Consider the following 27,902-nt stretch of genomic DNA (forward strand, 5'->3'; position numbering starts at 1 on the left):
GTTGTCAATTATTGCTTTGGTGGAGTATATTGTAAAGGTACAGACAGAGGTGGTTTTTCTTCACGGTCTACATCTCAATCAATCAAAACTTGTTTTGCGCGTTGTCCTCTCTAACACCCTCCTCTGTCTTCTCTTTCTGCTCACACGAGCCGGTGGAAGCATCCGGGATTAAGGTCTCATCTGCATTCGTACATACTCTTCTCCCCCCTCCGGAAGGTCCCTTTCGAGGTTAGTCAAGGACTCGAGGTGCATGCTTCTAGGGAATTGCTAGCAACTAAGGATTCCTTTATCATCCCTCTATGGTTGATTTTTGTTGAAGAAAGCTGCTAGCTTCTTCCCTTTTCTTTTGTTTTCCTTCAATTATTTGTTCTTGCTCTTGTCAGCTAGTTGTTACGGGTTCTATTTCTTGTTAATTAGCTTGCTGCTGCTTTAGCCGCCGCTGCTAGACTTCCACACGCCTCCTCCTTTCCTCGCCGCTGCGAGATGCTGGCGTCGGGCAGGCCTTAGACGCAACCAAGGACGGTGGCGGCGGGGAGATTCTCGCGCTTGGGCAGGCGCATGGATCAGATCCACCAGATCCTCCGGCCGTTCGGAGGAGCTTGCCTCTGCGCCGTCAGCCGGTGCGGCGATCCGGGGTAAGCCCATGGATCGGACCTGGCTGTTCCATCTGATCCTTCCGGCCGTTTGAGACACCGGCGGTTGGGCTCACCCGGCGATGCCTGATCTGGATCAGGACGTCTTGTTGCCTTTGTCCCCTGCTAGGTGCACTTCTTCATGAGGACGGAGCTGAAGGTGAGGATTCAGATTGAAAGAAATCCCTAATTGACCTTTCAACTGCCGCGGTGGCTGTTGGCCCAGTCCACGCCGTCGAGTACTTTCCAACGACTGAAGACGACCGACGACGAACGACAACGAAGCAAAGCAATGCTGGCTACGAAACTCGATGAAGTGCTTTTACGTTGAGATGGACTACGCCGTAGTGCAAAGCTAGCTTGTACTCCCTCCGTTCCAAAATAGATAACTTAACTTTATACTAAAGTAGATAACCTAATTTTATATTAAAGTTAATACAAAGTTGAGTTGTCTATTTTAAAACGAAGGAAGTACTAGCCAGTCCTGATCGATCTTTGGGCAAGCAACGCTAAAGATACACGCGCGTACACGACGGTCAGGCGGCCGGAACTAAACAACACGCACGCACAGAACTTACTGATTGCCACAGGGGCGTGACGCTCCTGGTATTGCTTTATTACTCACTCATGATGTGTTTACAAGCCCGAGGTATACATGTATATTTTTTAGAAAAAGGAGGATGTATTTCCAACCTCTGCATCTGGACGATGCATGCAATTATATTATTAATCCATACAAGGTGATACATCAATAAGCCTAAAGCCATCATTTTGGCAACACCGTTGCTACTCCTATCCCAATGATGAAGGCGTGCCGAACGTCCGGGCTTAATACCAAACAGACATCGCACCAAAGCCTAACATCTAAAGCCGGGTGTCCCTTCTAAGCCACTACCTAGATTGGGTCCCACACAGGTCTCGCACACTCTCAGTGAGCACCGCACGCTGCAAAGGCCGTCACCTCCATCTTCCCTCGGTCCATCCTCAGAGCATAACTGATGCACCAACGTTGCCAAGCCTCTCTGCCATCAACGCCACCATGATACCAGACAGCTTCCACCTCCTGCGCGAGTCCATCTCCTCGCATCAGATGCCGAGACTCCACAGCACCACGCCGCTGAGAACCGCCACCATCAATGTGGAAGATGAAGCACCGCTCCACCAAAGACGCCGTCCTCCGGTCCCTCGAGCCCGTGTGCACCTCCAAAAATGACGCCCCAAGGGGAAAACGACACCAGAGAGCCGTCGTCATCCGATCTACTGATGTAGGGTTTCCCCCAGAGGTAGCAGAGAGTGGCCTTGAATTTCTCCACGGCGATGCCTTCAAGAAGGGAACGACGCAGACAGCGTCGCCATCGCCGGCCTTGGCAATAGGCAATAGCAGGTTTTCACCCATATCTGATCGAAGACCTCCATCTCTCGTGCACGGGCTGCCACCATCCCTGCTGGGATCTCAACGAAGACTCCAAGGAGTGGATCGGCGCCGCGGCGTCGTCGTCGTTGTGGCCGCCTTCGCCGGCCAAGGGTTTCCCCCGATCCCAAGAGCCCCACCATCCAATCACCGCGCCCACCACCCGGATCCGGCGAGCAAGGCCACACCGAAGCCCAGATCGAGCGGGATAAGGTGAAGGAGATGAAGCTGGCGCAGGTCGATCCAGATCTGGCGGCCGGCCGACGGAATCACGGCCGCCATGAGATCCCACCACCGGGTCCTCGCCGCCCACGCAAGCCGAGGAAGACCGGCCACAACCCGCAGCCACCCTCCGTCAGGGAAGGCGCCGCCCATCTTGACCGGGGCCGCCACCCCGACACACCAAGCTCTCCGTGCGAGCAGCAGCCAGCCCCGCCGCCACCTTCCTCGACGCCGCGCAGGCTTGCCGGCGGCTATCTCTGGTGGCAGCGAGATCTAGAGGAAGGGGAAAGGGGGCCGGCGCTAGGGTTGGGGCCGCCTGAGAAGTATGACACGTGGGGACTACACTGAAGTGTTCGGGTATACATGTATATATAGTAGTACAAAGCTAACTATCCAATACTAAGCGGTAACTAACTCTAGACTTACGCGAGTACACACATGTAGCCAGAACCGGACACACACGAGCCGACGGGGGATCAAGTCATGGTTAATTCCAACAATCACCTCCCTAAACACGATGTCGTTACATTACAGCTTCGATGCCGATCTTCCTTTGAATCTCCAAGACCTTCTCTCGATCCAAAGCCTTGGTTAGAATGTCCGTCAGCTAATCATCGGTGCAACTGTAGTTGACCTTTATCTTACCTTCTTCGACGTAATCCTTTATGTAGTGATACATCGTATCAATGTGCTTGCTCCTTTCATGCCGTACTGGATCCTCGCGTAGAAAAAACATAGACTCGCTGTCAACGTTGAGCACCACTGGTTCCGGATCTCGATCCATGAGATCACGGTGTAGCCTCCCTAGCCACACATCTTGACACTCTGCTTCACTTGAAGTCAATGTCGCCAGTTTTTGCTTTCGTGATAGCCAGCTTACTATGCTTCCACCAAGCAAATATGCCACGTCCGAGATACTCTTACGGTCGTCAACAATCCCTTCCTTGTCACTACCATTACAGTCGAGTAGTTTCACCATCTCCTTCTTGCTCAGGTCAAGACGAGGTAACATTGAAGCGTCAATTGGATTGCAATTTTTCATGCCACGGCTTTCAAGAATCTTCCTTGCGTATGCCTCCTGGCATAGTGTGATCCACTTCGGCTTTTGATGTACCCCGATCCCGAGGTAGTAATTCAATAGACCTAGATCATCCATCTTGAAAAGCTCCTTCATTTGTAGCTTGAATTTTGCAATCAACTTTTCATCTGCTCCAGTTATCAATATGTCGCCGACGTAGATGCCAACTAGTAGGCGATCTCTTCCTTCACCTCTCTTGTACATCGCATGCTCTAGTGGGGCTTTCTCAAATCCAAGAGAAATCATCGTCTGATCAAGTTTGATGTTCCACATCCGAGGGTCTTGCCGTAGCCCGTACAAGACTCTTGGTAACTTCAGTACCTTGTGTTCCTCTCCCTCTTTGATGAATCCCGATGACTGATTCACATACACATCTTCTTCTAACTCGCCATTCAAAAACACGGATTTTACATCCATGTGATGTATCTTCCATGATTCATGAACCGCGAGAGCGATGAGTAGTCTCATCGATTCCATCCTTTTAACAGGAACGAACACTTCTTTGAAGTCCACACCTTTCTCTTACACGTACTTTTTGGCTACTAGCCTTGATTTGTGCTTCACGGATCCTTCGGCATCTTTCTTGATCTGGAATACCCATTTGAGATCCATGACTTTTTCATTGTTGAAAAGATTCACAAGTTTCCATGCATTATTGTCGTGGATCGACCTCAATTCCTATTCCATAGCCTCACGCCAATACTCCTTACTATTTGCGCCCATAAATTTCGCCGGTTCCTCGGCTTTTGATAAACGCTGTCGCCCACTCATTGTCACCTTTTCGGGTCAATAGACCGAAGAGTGATCTCCGGATATAGGTGTAACGCCGGTTTAAGATGCATGGATGTAGGTGGACGTGTCATTTCCTCCTGTACTGTCGGAGGTGACGTCTCGTTTTCTGCTGTGCACTTTTCTTTCGGCAAAGCAAAATGTCCATCCGAAGCTCTGGAAACTAGGCTTCTTGTTCCTAGTGAAGTACAACCTCCATCTTTTGGACGTTCTGGACTATCACTAGTAGAAAATGAAGCTTTAATACCGGTTTGTAAGGGTCTTTAGTGCCGGTTCTGCAACCGGCACTAAAGAGTGGAGACTAAAGCCCCCTTCCCCTTAGTACCGGTTCGGCACGAACCGCCACTAAAGACCCACCACGTGAAAATTTTGGAAAAAATTTTGTTTTTTTATTTTCAATTTTCTGAATTATTTGATGATTTAGTCTCTAATCACCCCTCTTAACTGCTCAAGTGTGGATCACTCATTCCAAATCGTCTAACTTCCCGGCCGGTCACTCATCCTCTCACTACCCCAGCCCGAGCACACTTAACTTCAGAGTTCTATTCCCCCTACTTTCCAAGTCTGCATTTGTTGTTTTCCTGAAAAATGTAAGCTGTCAATCCTATTAACTCTCAGGAGTTTAGCTTGAGTATTAGGTCACACGTTTCACCGTTTGAGTTTGGAACTATTATTCTAAAAATCATAAAACTAATATTTCTTGAATAAGTACTTTGACCATAGCTTGACCATAATTTGACCATAGTTTGCACAATTTGACTAGATTTGACCAAAATTCAAAAAACCGAAACAATTATTTAGTAACACTAATATTCTTGAATAATTATTTAGTAACACTAATATTTCTTGAATAAGTAGTTTGACCATAGTTTGACCAAAATTCAAAAAAACTTAAATTTGAGGATATCTTTTTTTCATTTTAGAATTTGAGGATTCTAAAAATTTGCAAACAGGCCATGGGCTGTCAAAATCAAATGCAGATTTTCGTGTTGAACATTTTGATATATTATACGTCTTTTTTCGACATCGTATGCAAAAGTTATAGCCGTTTTACATTTTCCCTACACTTTTTGCAAAACATGTCCAAATTTAAGTTTTCTAATTTTCCTAACTAGTAGATGTAGTAACATAACTACATCTCGAATAATTTTATATATTAAATTTTTTATCATTTTCTTTTGTATTTTTCAAAACTGAAATGGCGATACACGGGGGACGGGGGGGGGGGGGGGGGGGGGTAGAGTTTGAAAACTGCCCTATAGTCCTGGTTTGTGTCTCCAACCGGGACTATAGGTCAGACCCCTTTAGTCCCGGTTTGTGGCACGAACCGGACTAAAGGTTTGTCCTTTAGTACCGGTTTGTGCCACGAACCGGGTAGTGGCGGAGCCAGGATTTTGATATTGGGGGGGCCAAGTCAAGTTCATATTTTTTTTGTCTTGAGAAAAAAAAACTATCGTCATACTATAATAATGCGCCACACCTATAAAATATTATGTGAGTTTAGAGTGTTTCGGCGCACTTTTCGGCTGATATGGTCCCTCAGATATATGAAAATGCTAATTTTCATCTTGCTTGTCCAGTGGCAGCTCTCAAATTTGACAATGTTTACCAGTATCTCTCTGATAAGCCAATTTTGTTCTTGTTCTGCAACATTTACTATGTCCAACATATTAGCCTCATTAAAAATTTCACTAGGTTGAGAACTTGAAGCAACCAGCCTAAAGAATGAATTAATCTTAACGGTATATGGCGGTGCTTTTCTCTTCATATCTGCTAAATTGCAATTTCACAATTAGCTATATTGTAGTTTGACATAGGAAAAAACTGCATCACAAAACATAACTCATACAAGGTAATTTGCATCAGACCACGATAATTTGTAGTACACATATTATATAGGAACTGTTCATAGAATTGCAGCATCTCTAATCGCACAACCAAAACAATTAGACAACAAAAATCTGATGATACAAGATGAGAATTGAGATTAGTAGATTGTTAAACCTTGGGTCCTCGGCTAGTTCCCGTTGGTTGCAGCCGGAAGATTTGACAAGTGAAGACGGCAGTGTCGCGCCGTCGCCGTACGAATAGAGATCGCAATAGGGTAGGGAGAGCAGAGGCGGCCCGGCGGGCGAGGACACGGAACGGCAGCGACTAATTTCTGGGTACTAATCCACACACAGGCTTTTTTTTTGAGCGAAATCCACGTACAAGCTAATCATCACAGGAGGACGAAACGCCCTACCTGACTGCTAGTGGGCTTCACATGGGCCTTTTTCTTTTTTCCAGAATCAACGTTGAGATAGGGAGGGCCAAGTATGTATATACCTGGGAAAAATGTACCTTTGTATCGCTAATGACCATAGCATCGCTCGATCGTTAGCGGGGCCAGGCCCCTGCTCGGCCCCCTTGTCTCCGCCACCGGAACCGGGACTAAAGGGATTCGTGAGGCTCCGGCCTGACGCCAGCCTGCCACCATCTCTTTAGTATCGGTTCGTGGCACGAACTGGTACGAAAGGTTCAACACGAACCGGTATTAATGTATAGCAGTTCGAACCGGAACTAATGGTACCATTAGTACTGGGCCAAACCGAACCGGGACTAATGTGTCTCACATTAGGTCCTTTTTTTACTAGTGTATTAACGTGGTCACAACAGCCTATAAAGTTGTCTTCCTTTGACCTTTTTTCTGGCTTGCTGAATGGACTGCTGCTACAGCCAACTTTCGGCCTCCACACGTCCTCTCGTGCTGCTGATTTGAAACGAAGTGAAGCACCGTCTTCAGGTCTTTCTACAGCAACGCCCAGGCTGCATTTTGCGCCCGTTCCTGAGCTGCATGCAACGCTACGGTGCCTCAGGCTGGACGTACCGAGCGGGCTTTTTGGCCCGCTCGTGGACCGCTCTGGACCGGACCGATCGGTCTTATGCACCAGTAAACTCACGCGAGGAGCGATCGACGGTTATCTTCACGATTTATTCAAGGTGGTTATTTCTTCACGGTTTTCTCTCTCACGGTGCGTAAGATTTATGGAGCAGAAACAGAAAGAACGAGGAATATGGGCTCGATCTGATCGTTTGGATCCCCTCCCATCCCACGACTAGCGAAATTGATGCGTCTTCTCCGTCCACTACGCCCACGATTTAGATAAAAGTACTTTGTATCGTAGGTCCTTTTCCTTTTATTCAATCGAGTAGATACAGAAAGAGCGAGAAATATGGGCTCAGATCCGATTCTCATCCCACGACTAATGAAATTGATGCTTCTGCGCCCACTACGAGCACGAATAGGACACAGCTCCACGTCAATCTTGATCCACTAATCACGGAAGGCTAGCACACAAAATTTTATTCGCTCATGCACGTGTTATCATATTTGCAAGCGGCTAAACAATCGCTGAGGCAAAACAACAAAAGGGCTGGTCGTGGGCTTCTGCCTCCCGGAAGATCCTGGCGCACGCGTTCTTGATAGAGCACGAGAACTTCGCCGGCACGTTGGACGACCACGGCACGCGCGTTGCTGCTTCCTACGGTGTGTCGTTCGTGGCCGCGACGGCTCGCTCCGGTGCCTCAATGCGTCCATGGTCGCCGCGCAGAAGCTCAAGACCACCTCCTCCTCGTCCCGCAGCCGCCGCCATGGTCACCACATCTCCATTTGCCGGTCCTCTCGGTCCGGCCCGGGCTTTCCCGCCGCAGGTCCGGTCCTTGAAAACAGGACCGCCAGCCTGCTCGGTCCGGTCCAGTCCGGACCGTCGATCCAAACAGCGGCTTGGTCAAAGACCGGACCTGCCTGGACCATGTCCACCCTGAACGGTGCCCTTCACCTTCGAGCCACGACGTGTTCTCAGCTCCATGCTTCTTCATGCTTGTGCTAGAGCTCATCACTGGGGATCCACTCCATACTCCTGTATCCATCCTCACGCTCGTGCTAGAAGACGTATCACCAGTGTCATTACTTTCGACACAAGTCTCAACATCACTTTCCGTGTCTGTTTTCATCGACACAACTTTTGGAATCACCCCTCGCATATATAACATCGACACAAGTTTTCGAACCATAACCTTAAGAGCAAACTTTTTCTTCACAGAGCGCAACAATTTCTTTAGCCGACACTTAAAGAACTGGATATTTCTCATCCACGAGTTTGCACATCAACATCATGTCACTTTCATCATCTTGCTAGCCCATGAGCGCCTTCTCCTTTGGGGGATTCTTACACTCCAACTTGAAGTGTCCGAGCAGATTACAGTTGTAACATCGGATCTTTCTCTTGTTGAACTTTTTCTTCTTTGGCTTCTCCGACTGTTCATCGGTGTCCTTTGCGAGACGGTACTTTCCACTGCTACCGGACGCCTTGTCGAAATTGTTCTCCTCGGAAACCAATGCCTGCCACTGAGCATGTGTAAGCATCAGGTACGCATCCAGATTTGCGTCACCGTAACTCAGTTTCATCCGCTCGTCATGGGCCTTGAAGCGACCAACCAGATCATCCAAAGTGAGAGTCTTGAGATCAACGCATTGCTCGGTCACTCACACAATCGGCATGTAGCGCGATGGAGCGGCACGTAGGAAACGCCGAACCACGGAGATGTCCTCCAACTTCTCTCCGAGACCGCTAATCCCGTTTACCATTGTTGCAACCCTTGCGGCGAAGGCGTCCACCGTCTCATCCTCTCCCATCCTCAGATTCTCGTAACTCTTCAGCAAAGTTGCAAGTTTGCCTCGCGCACATCGCGAGTGCCCCAGATGCAATGTCTTTAGCGTGTCCCACGCCTCGTTCGCTGATTTCTTCGAGATTAGTTACTGCTGCACGTCCACCGGCATCACCGAGCAGATGGCCGTGATAGCCTGGTGATCCTTCCGATACAAGGCACCACCCTTCAAGTACTCGTCACCGCCAGGGTCGACGGCTTCCCAGAGCACATTGGCCTCGAGCGCCCACTTCATCATGGTTGCCCACACCACGAAGTTCGCACAGTCGAATCATGGATACTCCGATCTCGCCGGAGCAGCAATTACTTTAGCCGCACCGGAGTACTCCGCCAGCTGCTTGGTCTTCTCCTTCTCGTCGTCCGATATGATCTCCCGTTACTAGAAGATCAACCTTGTTCTAGATACCAATTGTTAGCCCAGTCTACGCCGTCGAGTACTTTCCGACGACTAAAGACGATCGACGATAAACGACAATGAAGCAAAGCAGCGCTGGCTACCGAACTCGACGAAGTGCTTTTACGTCGAGATGGACTGCGTCGTAGTGCAAAGCTAGCTTGTACTAGCTAGTCTGCTCCTGAGCGATCTTTGGGCAAGCAACGCCAAAGATACACGCGCGTACACGACGGTCAGACGGCCGGAAACTAAACAACACGCACGCGTAGAATTTGGCTGATTGCCACAGGGGCGTGACGCTCCTGGTATTGCATTATTGCTCCAACTCACGATGTGTTTACAAGCCCGGGGTATACATGTATATATAGTAGTACAAAACTAGTTATCCAATACTAATCAGTGACTAATTCTAGACCTACTCGATACACAGATGTAGCCTGAACCGGACACACACCAGCCGACCGGGATCAAGTCGTGGTTAATTCCAACAGCGGTGACGCCCGAGGGCGCCGCTTTCTTCTCCATGGAGACGCTCGTCAGATTTGCTTCTACTTCCACCGTGTCATTTGTCTCCCGGGTGAAAGCCCTAACTACGGTGGGAGGCGACGGTGCCTTCGGCGTCGTTCCTTTCTTGAAGGCGTCGTCTTGGGAGCTGTGTGACTATGGACACCGTTGGGAGGGCGTTGGTGGCGATCTGGATTAGGAGGTGGAGCGGTGTTTCATCATGCGCATCGACGCCGACGGATCTCGGCAGCGTGACGCAGTGGAGTCTAGGCGTCCGATGCGGGTTGGCAGACTCGTGCAGGAGGACGACGCTGTCTGGCGTCATGGTGGCGTCGATGGCAGAGAGGTCTGGCAAGATTGGTGCATCAGTTCTGCTCTAAGGATGGATTGATGAAAGATGGAGGCGACGGCCCTTGCAGCGTGCGGTGCTCACTGGGAGTGTGCTGGACCGGTGTGTGACCCAGTCCAAGTAGTGACTTGGATGGGGCATCTGGCTTTAGATGTTAGGTTTTAGTGCGATGTCTGTTTGTTATTAAGCCCGAACATTCGGCACACCTTCATCGAGGGAATAGGAGTAGCAACAGGTGTTGCCAAGATGGTGGCTTCAGGCTTATTGATGTATCACCATGTATGGTCTTTGTGAATAATTAATAAAATGACTGCATTTTTTTTAGAAAAGGAGGAGGATCCCCGGCACCTGCATCTGGGCGATGCATAAGGTACTTTATTAATTATTCTCATAAGACCTTACAAAGTCATACAACAGTAAGACTAAAGCCACCGTCTAAGCAACAACTGTCGCTACTCCTATCTAATATAATGGCTGCATGCATCGTCCAGATGCAGAGGCCGGCGGTACATCCTCCTTTTCTAAAAAAAAGCTAGCTAGGTATGCAGTATGCTGCGCATCTCAGCAAGTAGGTCATATGAGATTATCAATCCTAACAGAAAAGCATCTGAAAGTCTGAGTTAGTGTTCGTAAAAAGAACAAGGTATATTCCGGCATTTCTATTTCTTCTTTAATTCAGAAACATGTATATTCTTTGTGAAAGTTATGTTTACAAGCTTTCAGCTCATCAATTTGAAACGATTTCTGTGTTATTAGATCGACGGGACATGGATGCTCGTCCTAGCCAGCAGGAGATATAGGATGCCATGGGGACCAATTTTCAAGATAAAGGTCCACTGACAAACAAGTTTACACTCGACTTCTTACAACATATTACAAATAACTTTTCTGAGGACCGCATACTTGGCCATGGTGGGGGTGGAGTAGTTTACAAGGTGTGATTGTTAATTACATTTTTTATTTTCTTAACTGATATGCTACTGCAAACTTCAAGTACCTGTATGCATGTGCCATATTAACAAGTAAGATTTAACAGGGAGTATTAGAAAATGGAGAAGAGATTGCTCTGAAGAAGCTTAATCACATAGGGCTTAACGACAAGGAGTTTACAAATGAGTTCAATAACATTATTAGGGTCCATCATCAAAATATTGTACAGTTTGTTGGCTACTGCTATCATGAAGAACGTAGATGTACTGAGTACAATGGACAATATGTCTTTGCTCTTGAGGCAGAAGGAATCCTATGCTTTGAATATTTGCACGGTGGTGACCTTGAGAGGCACCTTTCTGGTATGACCGTGCTCTACTTAGACAGTTTGACTATCTTATTTTGCATGAAAAAACATTCTACCTGATTTACGACCTCTTTCATTCTCTAAATTGACATCTTTGAATACACTTCATGCTTATTTCTACAGAAGAGCAGCCATGCGGACTTGATTGGCACACATGTTACAAAATAATTAAGGGAGTGTGTGCAGGTTTAAATTATCTTCATAGTGGAAATATTTACCATCTAGATTTGAAGCCTGCAAACATATTGCTGGACAATAACATGATGCCGAAAATAGGAGATTTTGGTATATCAAGAATCTTCCCTTCAACAAAAACCATTACCCCGACAACAAGAACATTGATAGGGACAGTGTGAGTTGCTACCTTATGAGAAGTAAGCAATTCTAATATAACTTTGTTGTAAATTAATTGGATATGATACCATGCAGGGGATTCATGCCACCGGAATATATTGACAAACAAGAAATCTCGCCAAAATTTGACGTGTTCAGTGTGGGTGTTATAATCGTACAAATGATGGCAGGACGCAAGAACTACTTTGATTGTCAAAGTGTTCCTTCTGAAACTTTTAATAAGCTTGTAAGAAAAAAAGTTCCAACTCATGAATACTCGTCTTCTCCTAAAATTATGCTTTGTCTTATTCTTGCTACGTACAAGTATGCCACATGTCAACATTTTGTTTCGACTTTGCAGGTATGTGAAATATGGAGAGAAAAACTAGATCAAACAATGTTGTCACACACATGGAAAGAAGTTAAGACATGCATCGGAATAGCATTAAGATGTCTGGAGGATGACCGAACTAAAAGACCCACTATAAGAGAGATCGTGGATGAGCTTAATAGGGTTGATATTGAAAATTTATCACTTGCTGATGAGACCGTTGATGAACTTGATAGGATTGATATTGACATTTTTTCACTTACGCACAAGGTATTGAAATATTAGTGATATTTCTACTCAAGCTATTGAGACTTATTTTAACAAGGACTACATAGTGAAAATCAATATTTCTTGCATATTGAAGTATTAGGGTTTGTAGAGTGTTTATAGATGTACTCCCTCCCTTCCGTTTTATAAGATTGATGATCTAGAAATAACATGCAACCCGGTAGGTAAGTAGATAGTTGGATCTGTAATATTTTTCCAGCTCACCATTTTTCCAGATGACTAAATCGTGAATTGTTATCCAGGCCAACTAAAATATACTAAAACATTTGTGCAAATTTGACACCTCACTATTTTGTAGGTTAAGAGCACTAGTAATTGTTCTGTGCAGAAACTTCCAAGCAATCACTGATCACTGAAATCTGGTTTACATACCTCTAAAAATATAATCCTAGTATAGGAATAGGATGCAAAATTTTAAACAGTAATGCTTTAGGATAGGCCTCTACGAACATGGAATAAACCTGCACAATTTTTTTTGTCTGTAGGCTACCAACTTACAAAGCAGGGTGGCATTGGCTTATAACCATTACAAGAAGTCAGGTAAGCATCTCCATTAAAACAAGGTTTTCTCTTGGGTCACCTGATTAGAAAAGTTTGCTAATTTCAGTATGGATCAACGGTGGGGTTTAGAATGTCTCATTAGTCATCGCTACAGTCAAGGTGTCACTCAACGTATATGATTGTCCTGATCAATTTCAAGTAATCCCGAGCTGCCATTAGTACAGAATTGGCACGAAAACCCTTGGAGGTGGGTATTCCATCACCTCAAGGCCACTGATCATCCAAAAAAAATCCTCCACCACAAGGATTTTGTTTGTCACATATAATGCTTGGTCACCGTTTCTTTTTTTAGAAATAATGGGCCTAGCCCATGTAGAATTTCTGAAATCTCAAACTAAGCCCATGAATAAATGGCATGTGGTGGTTCTAAAGTTTAGTACCACCCCGAAAGTTGAGGAGGATGAGACCTCTTTATATAGTGGGTTCTCTCCACCACATTAGGTGATGTGTTGAGGATAGAAAGAAAAGACCACATGCATGCTCGCTCGCCATGCTCGAAACGACGCGTGCGACATGCGCGTGAATGGTCCGCCGAAATCCGGTCCCTGGCCTTGCAGGGGCACAACCTCCTTTTGTTGTTTTATTTTTGATGTCTTGATGGAGCTTGGTCGCGCATCTGGTTACAGCTACAGCTACAAACCAACCTGAGCTTGGTTATTTGGAAATGGCATTCTCGACCTTCACCCTGGCACCTTCGCTAGACATGGACGGCTTCTTTGCAGTGTCACTGTTATACCCATCACTGCTGTGATACAGCAGGAACACTGCAAAAGACACTCATACATCATCACAACAGCGCTGAGAAGCCAGAGACCTTTTTAACCCACTGTTTTCCCACATCCTCCTGAAAAAAGAAATGTGTGGGGAGTGTGATCATCTACACTTAAATACGTATGTAGAACATCACATACATACCAAAATCGGTATTTCTAACATCACAACAGAACTAAAGAACAGATAATAAATAAAAATTAGATGCCAAACACATTAATTAAATTGAACTATGTTCTGTCATGGAAGTTCTAAAATTTAATATTCTTGTTATTAGTTCCCAAACCATGTCTTACCTAAAATAAAGTAAGTCCTACAAAGAATTAGAAATTTTCTTTTCCATTTCAATAGTATAGAGGCTGAAACATATACCTTAAAGGAACAGACGACTTGGGGAAGGGAAGGCAGCACACCAGCCCCAGGAGGAGACCAAGCATGCGACTACCTGTGAGTGGACAACCAGACATGCACGTCATTTCTCATGGCAGCGTAGGTGATGTGGGGGCGTCATAGCTAGAAGGATGTCCACTCTTGATCTCGTATCTAACACGATCGACGGTGAAGTGCAGATGTGTCTGAGTAAGACCTAGCAAGAGGAAAGGCCGTGTGCGAGAGATAACATGGCCGTGTGCAAGAGTATTAATTTAGGGTGGATTTTGGCATCCCAGATAGTCTGGACATTTGGGATGGATTTTAAAGAGCCCAATGGTGGGTGCCCTTTTTCTGTCCCAACCTTGTCCGGAAAGATAAATGGAGGTATAGTAGGGAAAGCCCTTGGAGATGCCCTAATATAAAGTGTTACCCTAAAAAAGAAAAGGTTATAATAAATTGCTAAACTAGCTTAGTCGGCCAAGTACCTAAACGTCTTTGACGTAACATTACCTAGAGTAAATATGCCACTAAAATTTTACTGATATGCCCATATGCCACTCAAAATTTTCATCTTCCATGTATGCCACTGAAATTTAGCATCTGGTACACCTATGTCACAACTGCTGGTTGACCGCTAGTTGATCGTCAAGTGGTACCTGAAATGGTGTTTTCCTTTGAAAAAAATGATCTACTAATTTTAGTTTAAGTCCCTACCCCCTCAATTTTGCAAAACCATTAAAAACAAATAGATTTGTACAGCAGTTTGGACTGCCCAAGTGACATTTGTGGTTTTTTCTTTATACCTTCTCTCTCATATCTTCTTTGTATATGGTATGGTGAGTGGAGGCGCGCGGGGAATCACAGAGACGAGGTAAGCAGCAGCAGCAGCAACAACAACAGCAACAGCAGCAGCAGCAGCAACAGCAACAACAACAACAACAACAACAACAACAACAACAACAACAACTAGTCCCGAACAAGTTGCGGTAGGCTAGAGGTGAAACCATAAGTTTTCATGACCAACTTATGGTTCAGGCACACATGGATAGCAAGCTTCTACACATCCTTGTCCATGGCTCAATAAGGAAAGGAAAAATCACATAGTTCAACCTACCACAATGCAAATTTAAATTAGGCACTAGATTTTTTTTTTCTGTTGAAGTCACTCCATTATGACCACCAGTGTGCTCTCATTCAGAATGCTCTAGATCTATCAGTCAGGATCAATCCTGATTCATAGCGCAATATTAACTTAGGAAAATCACACATCCTTTTGTGGAGATGCAAACTAGCATATGCAAAGGTAAATTACATGCTATGTTCCTTTAGACTGATGATACTGCAGCAGCTGCAGCACCTCCCCCGACCAGTGTGTTTTCATACAAAATCCTCCTGAGCTATGCGACAAAACTGATCTTGGTTCAAAATACACGATTAATGCCAAATTAGAAGACACAATCCCATATTAAGTCAACACATAGAAGATCTTAAAGTTCATCAACACATGCTTATATAAGGTTTTTAGATTTTATTACAAAAGAACATCTCGACCATATGGAAAACCAGAAACTAGACTAGCGGCAACAATCACACAAAAGAAAATAAATGGTGCATCCTGGATTATCTTATCACTAGAATAGACAACTCACCGGTAAATGCAAACAGTAAGCGAAATTAACTGTGATGGAAGTAGTACATGGGCGGCTCGACGAACCCGTAGATGGGTTTTCTCTTTTAGGGAACACAACTATAACTTCCTGGTCCAGCCGCTTGTAGCTTCGAAGCACACGGGCGGCCCGACAAATCCGTGCTCACTTTGTACGGCACCACCTGGTTCTCCGAATTCGAATGGCATATTTTCACCTCCGTGATGCTAAGATAAGCATGCGACTGCACCAGCCTAACCTCCCATGGTGCCTTCTCACATCGTTTCATACCTACCCTCACCTCACACACCCCTCCGCGAACATGTTAGGTCCAAGCTCCGCCTAATGCCAAGGTCGACACGACGACCCGCACCATTTCGTCTCCGGTCCAAGCTCCGCGACCGCCCAGCTCGTAGGACCCATGTTCCGCCTTTGACCCCCTCTGCATCTATAAATTTCCAACACCCCATGCCGCCTTTCACCATGCCCACACGTGCCACATCTTACCTCCTCGCCTTCGAATCCGTCAATGTCGTTGCTCTCCTATCTCCCCCTCAACTCTATATTGGAGTATGTTCTATAAGATTTTCTTAGCTATGGGTGCATAGACCTGAGCAAAGGATGTCTTAGTCCCTGATTTTGATCTATGTTGCACACATCTTGACGACGCCTTGTTCCTGAATATGTGGCAACCACGTTTGTGTGGGGATCAGCATGCCAGAAGAGGCAAATATTTTCAGTACAAATATAATGCAAGCCTTGTATGTGTATGGAGCGTTTGTTCTAATCTCCAAATTAATGAATTGTGCATGTACAAAATTAAAAATTCAGTGCTTTGTGTTACAATATTCATAGAACCCAACCACAACAAAAAATTTGAGAAATATATAGATTTTGTTACGAAAATCTTAGTAGTACATGTGCATTTCCATTGATATGAATTTTCTCAATGAAAAATCCAAAAGTGTGAGCAATTAAATTTTCGGATTTTCCTGTTGATGTTTTTGATAGTTTGAAATATTCTAAATGCATGCAAAGAGCAAGAGCGACTGTTTGAAATTATTGCTTGCACCATGATTTTGCAATATCATAAAAAATATTATTTTGCTTCATACAAAACGTTGTGATATATAAATTTTATTTTACAACCTCCTCAGCTTCGATTGGTGTACATGGGAGCAACAACCGGTTCAAGTCCTTACCCGACCCGATGGAATATGAACAAGAGTCCATCATGAGGTTAATACACAATGTCTGCCCCCTTTTCCTTTACAAGAAGATGTATGTTCCTACTTACTCTAGAATTGTCACTTTAACGTTTCAGGAACCCCGAGATCCGTGCTATTGGAGGTTGTGAAGATGTGACTGGGGCCACTCATGGCAATCACTTGCGGCGCCTAAATATCAGGTTGATCCTTTTGTAAAACATATATGCCATTTGAGATTTCAAGAATACAAATATTTTCATTTTAGAACGCAATGGAACTACTCAGGTTTGTTACATAAATAGTATTATTATATATCAATTAAGAACAGTTTTAGTGAATTTTTTAGATAGGGACGTTTCACCTTTTTGTACAACAACACATTAGTCAAACTTGTGTATTGGATGGTGAAATGTTAAAATAAAAAGTTTATTTTAAAACCATGGGAGAGTTAACGTGTAGCTTAAACATATGCTAGGGTTGATGGGAAGTATTACGAATTTCTAGGTTTTAGAATTTTGTCAATTTGTGTGGGACTTTGGAATAAATCACAGCATTGCAACATAACAACTTACTAAATTTAGTCATCGTCTTATCATTCTAGCGCTTAGTTTGGAGTAATTGAGTAGGACCTTGTGTAATTGCAGTTGAGTAGGATCTTGAGTAAAAGGCGTACTAAACATGGACATCTTATTATTCTAAGGCTTAGTTTGCAATTATTCAACTGTGATACATGAAGTTGCTTTAAGAACTTATCCATGAAGTTGGTGTGAGTTAAACAAACATATAATTTGCTTTAAGAACTATCCATGAAGTTGGTTTGAGTTAAAAAACATAAAACCTGGTTAGGAAAACACGATTAAGATAATCCACCTCAAACTATTCTGGCCCCCAAGTCGAGTAATAATCCTACTCATGTTGTCCCGAGGTTATGTTGAGAGATAGTAGAATGGCGGTTACCATGGACCCATGTTCGGAGCGATGTTCGCAAGAATGATTAGCGCACTTCTATCTTTATGCCATACAGATTGTGTGTGTTCCTTTTGGGGATCGTCATACGACTTCATTATGGGAAAGCAATAGCGGTGTAACGGCATCTCCAACGCCAACACTCAAACCTCCTGCAACCATCCAGACCGAGCGGTCGGGCGTGTTTTACCATCCAATGTGCTCCTGTATCTATCCACTCAGCGGTCCGAATGGCATTTTTCCTGCGAACTGGTTGGGGGGCTTTATGGGCGTTCGAACCACTAGCACACAAGCGTCCAACATCCATGGCTCCTCGCCCGCGCCCTTTCTCGCCCGAAGTGGCCGGCGCTACTCCAGATCGTCTTCATGCAGGACCAGAGCGGAGGTGACCTATCACGTTGCTCCGGCATTGAAGCGGCGCTTCGGGCAAGAGCGTCGCGCCACTTCCCGGTGCACACGACCATTCCTCTATTAAACAACAACCCGTCCGTCTGCCTCCCTTCATTAAACATGTGCGATGGCCGAGGAACCTGCTCCGGCATCACCCATCCATCCTTATGCCGCTCACCATTAACAATCTCGCCGCTTGCCCTTCCATCCACCCGCTATTTAAATTAGGCCTGGCCATAGCCGCATCCAACTTCCTCTGCTCCCTATCTCCTCTCGACAACACGACCACCATAGCCTCCTCGAGCTCCAAAGCCCTCGGATACAACCTCACATTCAAGTAGATGGAGATCACCACCATCGCAGCTGGCTGGCAGGCTGGCAGACCGATGAACTCACCAGCGGCCAATGCTGCGAACGCCCCAATGGAAAAGGTGGTTGACGATGAGCTGGCGCCACCGTCCTCGTAGGCATCACAATTGACGAGGCCCCGTGCTCACTACACCGAGATGGTGTTGGCAGAGCGGGAGGCCGAGTTTCGGCAGATGTATGCCGACCAGGCCTACAACCTCTGTCTCCTCGATGAGCACCGACGCACGGAGGAGAAACTCGCTGCTGACACATGCATCGCGCCGGACGTGAATGTGCGTGAGCAGGAGGTGCTGCTCCAATCCTACCGCACCGCCCCGACATCCATCACCAGCGCTGGCGGTACCGCTTCCATCAAACCGAGTTAGTAGCCGCCTTCAATGAGATTTAAGCGGCGTCAGATGAAGTGTACAACAATGACGAGGACAAAGCCGACACGTCCACAGGCATCGCCCGCAGTGAGGAAGAGCAGAGCATGGGAGGTCGCCAGCGCTTGGGTCCTGGGAAGGCCACCACTCATCCCTTTCCATTGAAGCTAAGCTCGGTGGACTCGTCGTTGTCAGCCGATTAGCTGCTTACAAGCTATGGAGGCGAAGCTTCACTTCCGGGGCTCATGGCTGGTCGGACATGGAGGAACGGGTGGCGGTGGTCATTTAGAGTATGATTTAGTTAAAATATGTTGGAATGTAACGAATTTGCTCCTTTTTAGATGAAAGCATTCGGTTTTATATAAAAATTATCCAAGTATGATTGAATATCGTTCGGCTTGTTTAAATTTTCATAAATTTTTCCTATTATAATTAAATTCCGTTCAAAATGTAACCAGCCATTTGCGGCTACGGTTGGATGGCCGACTCCGACGTCAGTGTCCGCGGACTGGTCCCCCCTCCCTCGGTTCGCAGAAGGATGCGATATCTGATTTGCGGGTCAGCGTTGAAGATGCCTTAAGTCCCCATCTGTCCTTCGCAAGTTATGTTTGTGAATTGAGTATGTGGTGGGCTGATTCCCCTGCCCACCAAGTCTGAGTTTTAGAGTTTAAACTACTCCCTTTTATGAGTACGAATATTCTTAAGGTGTCATTTTTATTTGAAAAGGAGGATAATTAACCCCCTGCCTCCGCATCGGGTGATGCACACAACCATATATTATTTGTTATTCAAAATCCAGTAACCGAACAACATTGACCTGAGAAAAATATACCCGAGGCCGCATGTGTGGCAACAGTAACTCCACCTGATATCCACTAACCCTATGGTAAAAGACAAAAACAAAACGAAAATACACAAATCCTAGGCTAAGCCTTCAAGAGGGAATCACGACATGTGCGCTGATGATGATGAGTCCAATCCAAGGTCAATCTTGAGATTTTCATTTCCAAAGCCAAGCTTCAATCTACGACCTTCAGTAAGGGCATGACACAGGCGTGCATCGACTTAACCTAATCGGATATCTAATGTTTCCTGCGGAGTGTGCATGCTTGTCGCTGAAGTCGCCTCTACCATCAACACTTGTCCTGCTACCAACACCTTGCTAGCTTGATACCGCGGGAGATACCAGGAGACAAAGACATCTAGTGTCATCGGTCCCTGTCACACCACCTTCGATTCGGCAGTTCACAGTGTCCTGGATTGGTGGTCACTCACCACGTCATCTCCCGTTCGGATGGGCCGGCCGAGGACTCCCATGTTGTTTCACCAGTGAGCCACGTCAAGGCTGCCCATGGGGTATGAAAGGAAGCCTCCCGAAGACTTTCCATATACTAAATGGTGTTAGAGGTCGTCTACAACCCGTTCTCTTTGTAAGCAACCGACTAGGATGTAACCCTATACCCGTGAAACATATACAAACCGAGGGGTAGGGCATGTAGACAACACACAACGATCTTGTGCTAGATTATCTCTACTTTGTACTCCCCCCAAAGGAAATAAAACACAACCAAGACGTAGGGTTTTATCTACAATGAGTGCCCAAACCTAGGTAGAAACCCATGCTCCTGTTACCATCGTGTCAAGACTACTAGCTCGGGACCACCTACTCGAGATCTTCCGGATTTCACTCCGTTGGCAGCAAAGAAAAAATATGGCACCTCCTCCAGAGCCACCATGCAGAGACTTCGGGTATAGCACCCGCTGGCGACTTCACCTGCCGGTGACAGGCATGACTTGACGCCTACGGAAGGGATGCATGTGTGACCCATTAAGCCGCATCGAACCCGATCTATTGGTAGAGGGGGCGTCCCATACCGACGCCAGCCTCGTAGAGGTCGTCACCACCTCGAGACCTAGCCTTGGCGTTGTTTCCACCACCGTCCAAGATCAAGGGTCACCATCCTGAAAACAAAGCTCCCGTGTCTCCAACATATGATATCCCAGCGAGCAGATCTTGCAGACGAGACGAGAACATTGGACCGCCCACCCAATGGGCCGTCGTGTGATCACCAGGCCGAAGAAGCCTGCAAGGTCGTCGCCAGCAGACCCATGATGGGGGCGCCTGTCGCGCGCCTTCGGTACCGCGCGCACTGCATATCCTTTCTAGAGCAACGCCCAAGCACCATGCACACACACACACCCCAGATCTGCTGGTCTCCATAGCGTCGCGCAAGCCAGTACCCTCGGCGCCCGCACACAAGCACCACCTCCTCTGCGCATAACCGTTGGTGCCAGCTGGCGCCCGCACTCATCTCCTCAGCCAAGCGCCCCACGACAGCCCAAGCCTCGTGATAGGGGAAGGATTGGGGGGAGTCCCTTAAGGTATCTTCTACTCCCTCTGTTCCAAAATACTTGACTTCCATTTGTTTAAAAATGGATGTACCTACATACTAAAATATGTCTAGATACATCTATATTTTGAGAAATGGAAGACATGTATTGTGAAACGGAGGGAGTAGATTCTAAACCCAAGGTCTATAGGAACTAGGTTGGTGGACCCTACGTGGCCTTTTTAGAGTGCAATTCTCATTTACCTACAACCATTAAATATATAAAGATATGTGGTACTACTTATCAATCTTCAATCTATATCGAAATAGCTACTCCCTCCGTCCCATAATATAAGAACGTTTTTTACACTACACTAGTGTAAAAAACGTTCTTATATTATGGGACGGAGGGAGTAGATCACACTAATCTGTTTCTCTCAAAATGCAAGGATGCCATCTCACAACGCAACATGCATGGAAAAATGTCCACCTCAACATGTAACAATGCATAGGAGAAAGTTCACCTCAACATGCAAACATGCACGAGAAATTCTATTATATTATGCTATATTATTTAAGAAATATTTTGAAATTTTACAAAAATCAAATACAAAAAATCATATTTAGTTTTAGTTTTAGTTCTCATACACTAGTGCAGAATCGGGCTTTAGTCCCGGTTCGTAAGGACCTTTAGTCCCGGTTCTGCAATCGGCACTAAAGGGTGGGGACTAAAGGTCCCCCCCTTTAGTCCCGGTTCAACACGACCCGGGACCAAAGGCCCACCACATGGCTAGGGGACCTTTAGTGGACTAAAGGATTTCTTTAATTTTTTATTTCTTTCTGAAAAAATGTTTTCTTTTTCAATTTTCAAATTTCTGAATTATTTGATAATTTAATCTCAAATCACCCACCCCTCATCACTACTCAAGTGTGGAGCACTCATTCCAAATCGTCTAACTTCCCGGCCGAACCCATCCTCTCACTACTCCAGTCTGAGCACACTTAACTTCCGAGTTCTACCCCCTCTAGTTTCCAAGTCTGCAATTGTTGTTTTCCTAACAATAGTAAGCTGTCAATCCTATTAACCCTCAAGAGTTTAGCTTAAGCATGAAGTCACACGTTTCACCGTTTGAGTTTGAAACTATTATGCCAAGAAACAATAATTATTTAGTAACACTAATATTTCTTGAATAAGTAGTTTGCCCAGATTTGACCAAAATTCAAAAAAATGAAATAATTATTTAGTAACACTAATATTCTTGAATAATTATTTAGTAACACTAATATTTTTTGAATAAGTAGTTTGACCACAGTTTGACCAGATTTAACCAAAAATAAAAAAACTGAAATTTGAGCATAACTTCTTTTTCTTTCAGAATTTGAGGATTCTAAATATTTGCAAAATGGTCTACGGCGTTCGAAATCGGAACCAGATTTTCGTGCTGAACATTTTGATATATTATAAGCTTTTTTTCGACATCGTATGCAAAAGTTATAGCCGTTTTACTTTTTCACAACACTTTTTTGCAAAACATGTCGAAATTTATGTTTTTAAATTTCCCTAACTAGTAGATGTAGTAACATAACTACATCTCGAAGGATTTTAATTTTTAAATTTTTTATCTTTTTTTTTTAAAACTGAAATGGCGATTCGGGGGTGGGGGGTAGAGTTTGAAAACTACGCTTTAGTCCCGGTTTGTGTCTCCAAACTGAGAATATAGGTTAGACCTTTAGTCCCGACACTAAAGGGTCTCGTGGGGCCCCGACCGGACGCCAGCCTGCCACCATCCCTTTAGTCCCGGTTTGTGACACAAACCGGGACTATAGGTCACAAATGAACCGCGACTAATGCATAGCCCTTTGAAATGGGACTAATGGTACCATTAGTACCGAGCCGTAATCGAACCAGGACTAAAGAGGTGAACATTAGGTCGTTTTTCTACTAGTGATATTATTACTGCAAAACATTTCCATAGCAATGTGTGTGGTATCCTCTAGTATACTATATGAACAATCCCCACTGCAAGTCATAACTGCTATTTTCCTACACATGCGTGCTTCTACATGATCCAAATTATTATAGCCATTGGGTTTGCTAGCTTGGTCAACTAAGGACCATATGAGCTGAACTTGGTCCACAAATCATTATTCTTTCTGAACTTCTTGATGAACTATACATGGAAACTACGGTTCAAAGGGTAACCACACAACAGTGGAAAAGACATGTGGTGTATATTATTGCATCACATATAGCTTACCGTACTTATACCTTTTATTAGCATCCTCTGACCACAAAATATGTTTGCTCATTGTGTACATTTATTGTCAATAGGGAGAAAGGAAGCGCTCATACTCTTGGCATCAGGGATATAATGGTTGGCATTGCTGGGGTCCCTAGTGGCATCAGTGAGTTTGTCAATGTTTTTCAGTGGGCTAGATCTGCTATTTCGCCCGAATGGGGAGACACTCGAGAGGAAAGGTTTCAAGATGACATATGTCGGATGCAGAGTGGCTTGGAATTTCTGCGATATACTCTTCCAGCAATGCATGACCTCATTGATCGAGCAGAGTGGAGAAGCCACAAGGATTGTGTTGCCAAGCTCCTTCCATACCTCAAGGATGCAGTCTATGATGCTGAAGACCTTCTTGATGATCTTAAATGGTACAACCATAAGGTGATAGTGGAAGGCAATGAAAGCAAACTATCTATTACTGAATTCTTTCGCAACTTCAGCAAAGTGAATGATATCCATAAAAGGTTGGTTGATATTTCTGAATCCCTAGAAAAAATGGGGTTGGGTGAAGTGACACCACGGTTTGACAAAACAGTCAGGCCAGAGACTACCTCATTCTGCAATGAAACAAAAATATTTGGTCGTGATGTGCTGCTAAAGAAGATGATGAGATTGCTCAATGTGCCTACAAAAAGTAGTGTTGGTTCAAAACGCAAGTGGAAACCTAGTGCAGATGGTGCATCAACAAGCAACCAAGTTAGTAATGAATCAAGATTACCTGATCTTCCAGTTTTACCATTAGTTGGAATCGGGGGTATTGGAAAGACCACTTTGGCCCAACATATTTGTAGTCATCCAACAGTGAAGTCTCACTTCAAAACAATAATTTGGATTTGCGTTTCAGATGATTTTGATGTGAAGAGGTTAACTAAAGAGGCTATTGGATCCTCTCCAGGTAAAAATGCAACAACTGACAATCTAAATTCTCTTCAGCATGTTCTTTCTGGTATACTGAGCAATGAAAGATTCTTGATTGTCCTCGATGATATGTGGGATGATGCTCTGAAAGAACATGGCCTGCGCTGGAAGACCTTCTGTGCACCATTCAAAAATGTGCTACAGGGAAGTATGATGTTGGTTACCACTAGATCACAAAAGGTAGCTGAGTTGGTGCACACTATGGAACCAATTACATTGGAAGAATTAAAGGGTGACGTCTTTTGGGATTTCTTCAAAGTATGTGTGTTTGGGTCGGGTAGTTTTGATGATTATCCAGAGTTAGAGCCCATTGGTAAAGACATACTCCCTAAGTTGAAGGGCTCTCCTTTAGCCGCTAAAACTCTTGGACGCATGTTACAGAGTGACCTTCATATATCACACTGGAATAGTATACTAGACAGTGAATTGTGGGCGTTGGACCAAGAGGCAACTGATATTGTGCCAGCTCTTCGGTTGAGCTACATGTATTTACCGTTCCACTTGAAGAGATGCTTCTCATTTTGTGCTGTGTACCCCAAAGATAAGGAGTTTGAAAAGGACAACTTAGCTGAAATTTGGGCGGCAGAAGGCTTTGTGAAACGCCAGGGTGTTATTCCAGTTCAAGATACTGGATGTCAATACTTCAATGCCCTTCTAAATCTATCATTCTTTCAAAAAGTTCAAGGTAAATACGTAATCCATGACTTGTTGCATGATATGGCACAGAAAGTTTCAGAGGATGATTGTTTCATTGTGAAGAAGAAGGATGACTTTAGAAGAATCCCTCCAAATGTCCGCCATCTGTCAGTACTATCTAGCAATGACATCGACAATTCTGACTTGTCGATCCTTTGCCGGCACAAAAAGCTTCGTACCCTTCTTTGCGACAAGCCTTTAGCAAATAAAAAAACTACAGCTGGTTTGTTGGAAGATTGGTGCACTGAACTTCTACATATGCGTGTCATTGTTTTTGCGTCTTTGAGGGAGTTACCAGCTAGCATTGGCAAACTGAAGCATCTTCAGTACCTCAAGATATCCAGAGCTTGTTCGGTGACAAGTCTTCCTGGAACGATCTGTATGCTCCATAATTTACAGGTTTTATGTGTCAAGAAATGCAAGCTTGAAAGGTTGCCTAGTGGCTTCAGTATGTTGGTCAACCTATGGAGATTTGAATCGCAGGGATTTAAATATGGCCCAAATATGAAAAGATTCATAGAAACTTATGGAGTAGATTTTGATGTAGCTGATGATAACCAGAGACTGGGGTTTCGGCTCATAAAGAACATGAAGCAACTTCGTGGACACTTGGTGATAAGTAATATTCACAAGCTAAGCAAGAATCATTCAGCAGAAGCAGAACTATGGAATAAGGGATATCTTGACAAGCTGACGCTAGAATGGGGTAGAAGTTCCCTGGTGAGTCAATCTGGGGATAATGAAAATGGGATAGAAGTCCTTCGACATCTACAACCTCCTGCTGGTGTCAAGTTTCTAGTCCTTCAGTATTACCCAGGTGTTTCCCTTCCGAGCTGGTTTCAGCCACAAAGCCTGTCAGGCTTAACATCTGCGTCATTTTCTTGGTGTCGTGGACTCGAGATACCTACAGTGCCAATTGACATCAACAGTGGCAGCATGGGTTTCTCGTCCCTGACAGAGCTAATCATTCGGCAGTGCGACAGTTTATCAAGTCTCGAACAGCTTCTAGATCCGACTTCTCTACCAGTCATCAACAAAATTGCAATAAGGAATTGCGAGAACCTAATATCAGTACCCACCGAAAAATTCAAAGAATTTCGTTGCATTGAAATATTCAAGGTGGCGGCATGTGGAAAAATAAACTCCCAAAGTTTGGCTGCACGTTCTCTCAAGAAGCTCAAGCTAGGCAGCCAGGGTATGCCCTGGGAAAATGATTGCGGGAATCTCACTGAAGCCAATATCCAATGCTGCTCTCTCACCTACTTTTTCTTGTCATGCCGGCGTCTCAGATCCATCCAACTACAAATGTGGAATCTTCCAGCTCTACAAGAACTGCACATTTCAGGATGTCAATCTCTCACATCTATTGGACAACCTGGACAGATCTTCACCAACCTTACTTCCCTAACCATCAGCGACTGCTCTCAACTGTCAACCATTGATGGTCTCCTAGCAGAAGAATATCTACCTGCCATTGAGAGTATTACAATTCAAAGCTGTTACAAGTTGTCGACCACGACCATGCATGGTAGAAGGTTTAGGAGTTTCTCTTCTCTGAAGAACTTGAAAGTTTCTCAATGCCCTATAATCGATTGGGGGGGATTTGAGTTACCATCGTCCCTCCAAAGTCTCCACTTAGAAGCATGTGGGGATATCTCTTCATTTATCCCCAGCTGCCTAGAAAACCTCCAGTCCCTTGTTTCACTAAGATTACTGGAGTGTAGGTATAGGATATCCATTTCAGGCCACCTTTGGAGCACTACTCTCTTATCACTCCAGGAATTAGAGATTCGAAATTGTCCAGAGCTTGTGTCCATTGGTAGAGCAGATGACATTTCAGAAATACAAAATGTGTTGATTCAGGCCTGTAAAAAGTTGAGGGGAATAAAGCAGCATGTGAGAAGAGGCAGCTTCTTGATATCCAAGAAGTGAGAGCAGCCTGCGAAAACAAGGTACGTGTGCTTACACCAAGTCATTTCGTTCGAGTGCCTCATAATTTGTTGAACACTTCTTGTGTAGGATTAAACATGTATACCAAGTTTTTTTTCTCTGAAATGTCACACCTACTACAATAGTTCCAAATAATTCGAAGGACTAAAAGAACATGGAAATTATCTCAAACTGTCCCTCGTGACTTTCTGTAACAAATTGTTAATTATCGTTGCAGTGTGTAGACTCATTTGCTTTTTCTACTACACAGTACACTTTCTGATCACTGATGTTTTGCTCATGTAGCTCAAATTCCGTATGGTGCATGTCCACGAGGGGTTGATGAAGGGGGTGATGCTAGCTAGTGCAGCTAATGCCTCTCAGCCGCCGTAATCTTCTTGTGTTTCTTGATTTGTGTTGTACTGTTATTATGTACAAACTTGATTGGCAGGGCGGATTGATTGATGCGCCAGGTTTTTTGTCCCATAGTTTATACTCAAGCAGAGTATAACTATTGGGTTTTCCTGGCGGATGTCAAACTCGCGAACCTTTCCCTGTTTCCGGGTATTGTTGCCGAGTATAACCGGTGCTACGTGATTCTGTTGAAAATTTAGTCAGAATATGCATGCTATATTGTTACTTATGTCGGAAGTGTTTTATATGTTCGGTCTCTTGTTATGTCTACCAGTTTTAGTTCTGAACAACTTGTTGATGTCAGAATAGCAGTTTTAGTTCTGAATAACTCGTTG

The 27,902-nt window shown here is 44.8% G+C and overlaps 1 protein-coding gene across 1 annotated transcript; it reads left to right on the forward strand.

The window, feature by feature from the left end:
- Nucleotides 1–43: 43 nt before the first annotated feature.
- LOC125553133 (putative disease resistance RPP13-like protein 1) lies at nt 44–27,826 on the forward strand. Its single transcript, XM_087519167.1, has 11 exons — nt 44–228; nt 10,846–11,024; nt 11,126–11,381; nt 11,510–11,738; nt 11,816–11,966; nt 12,081–12,320; nt 12,824–12,878; nt 16,846–16,927; nt 17,013–17,096; nt 23,649–27,176; nt 27,460–27,826. The coding sequence occupies exons 2-10, from the start codon at nt 10,896–10,898 to the stop codon at nt 27,154–27,156; spliced, it is 4,734 nt and encodes a 1,577-aa protein (XP_087375293.1). The 5' UTR covers nt 44–228; nt 10,846–10,895; the 3' UTR covers nt 27,157–27,176; nt 27,460–27,826.
- Nucleotides 27,827–27,902: the final 76 nt, after the last annotated feature.

The sequence above is a fragment of the Triticum urartu genome, chromosome 4A (genome assembly GCF_056163025.1).
Source record: "Triticum urartu cultivar PI428250 chromosome 4A, HENAU_Tu73, whole genome shotgun sequence".
Taxonomy (NCBI): Eukaryota; Viridiplantae; Streptophyta; class Magnoliopsida; order Poales; family Poaceae; genus Triticum; species Triticum urartu.

Excerpts from the sequence above, each read along its gene's own strand:
- LOC125553133 (XM_087519167.1), top strand. The coding sequence starts at position 10,896 with ATGGGGACCAATTTTCAAGATAAAGGTCCACTGACAAACAAGTTTACA. Across the intron at positions 11,382-11,509 it reads CCTTGAGAGGCACCTTTCTG|AAGAGCAGCCATGCGGACTT; the intron begins GTATGACCGTGC and ends TTATTTCTACAG. Across the intron at positions 12,879-16,845 it reads TAACCATTACAAGAAGTCAG|CTTCGATTGGTGTACATGGG; the intron begins GTAAGCATCTCC and ends CAACCTCCTCAG.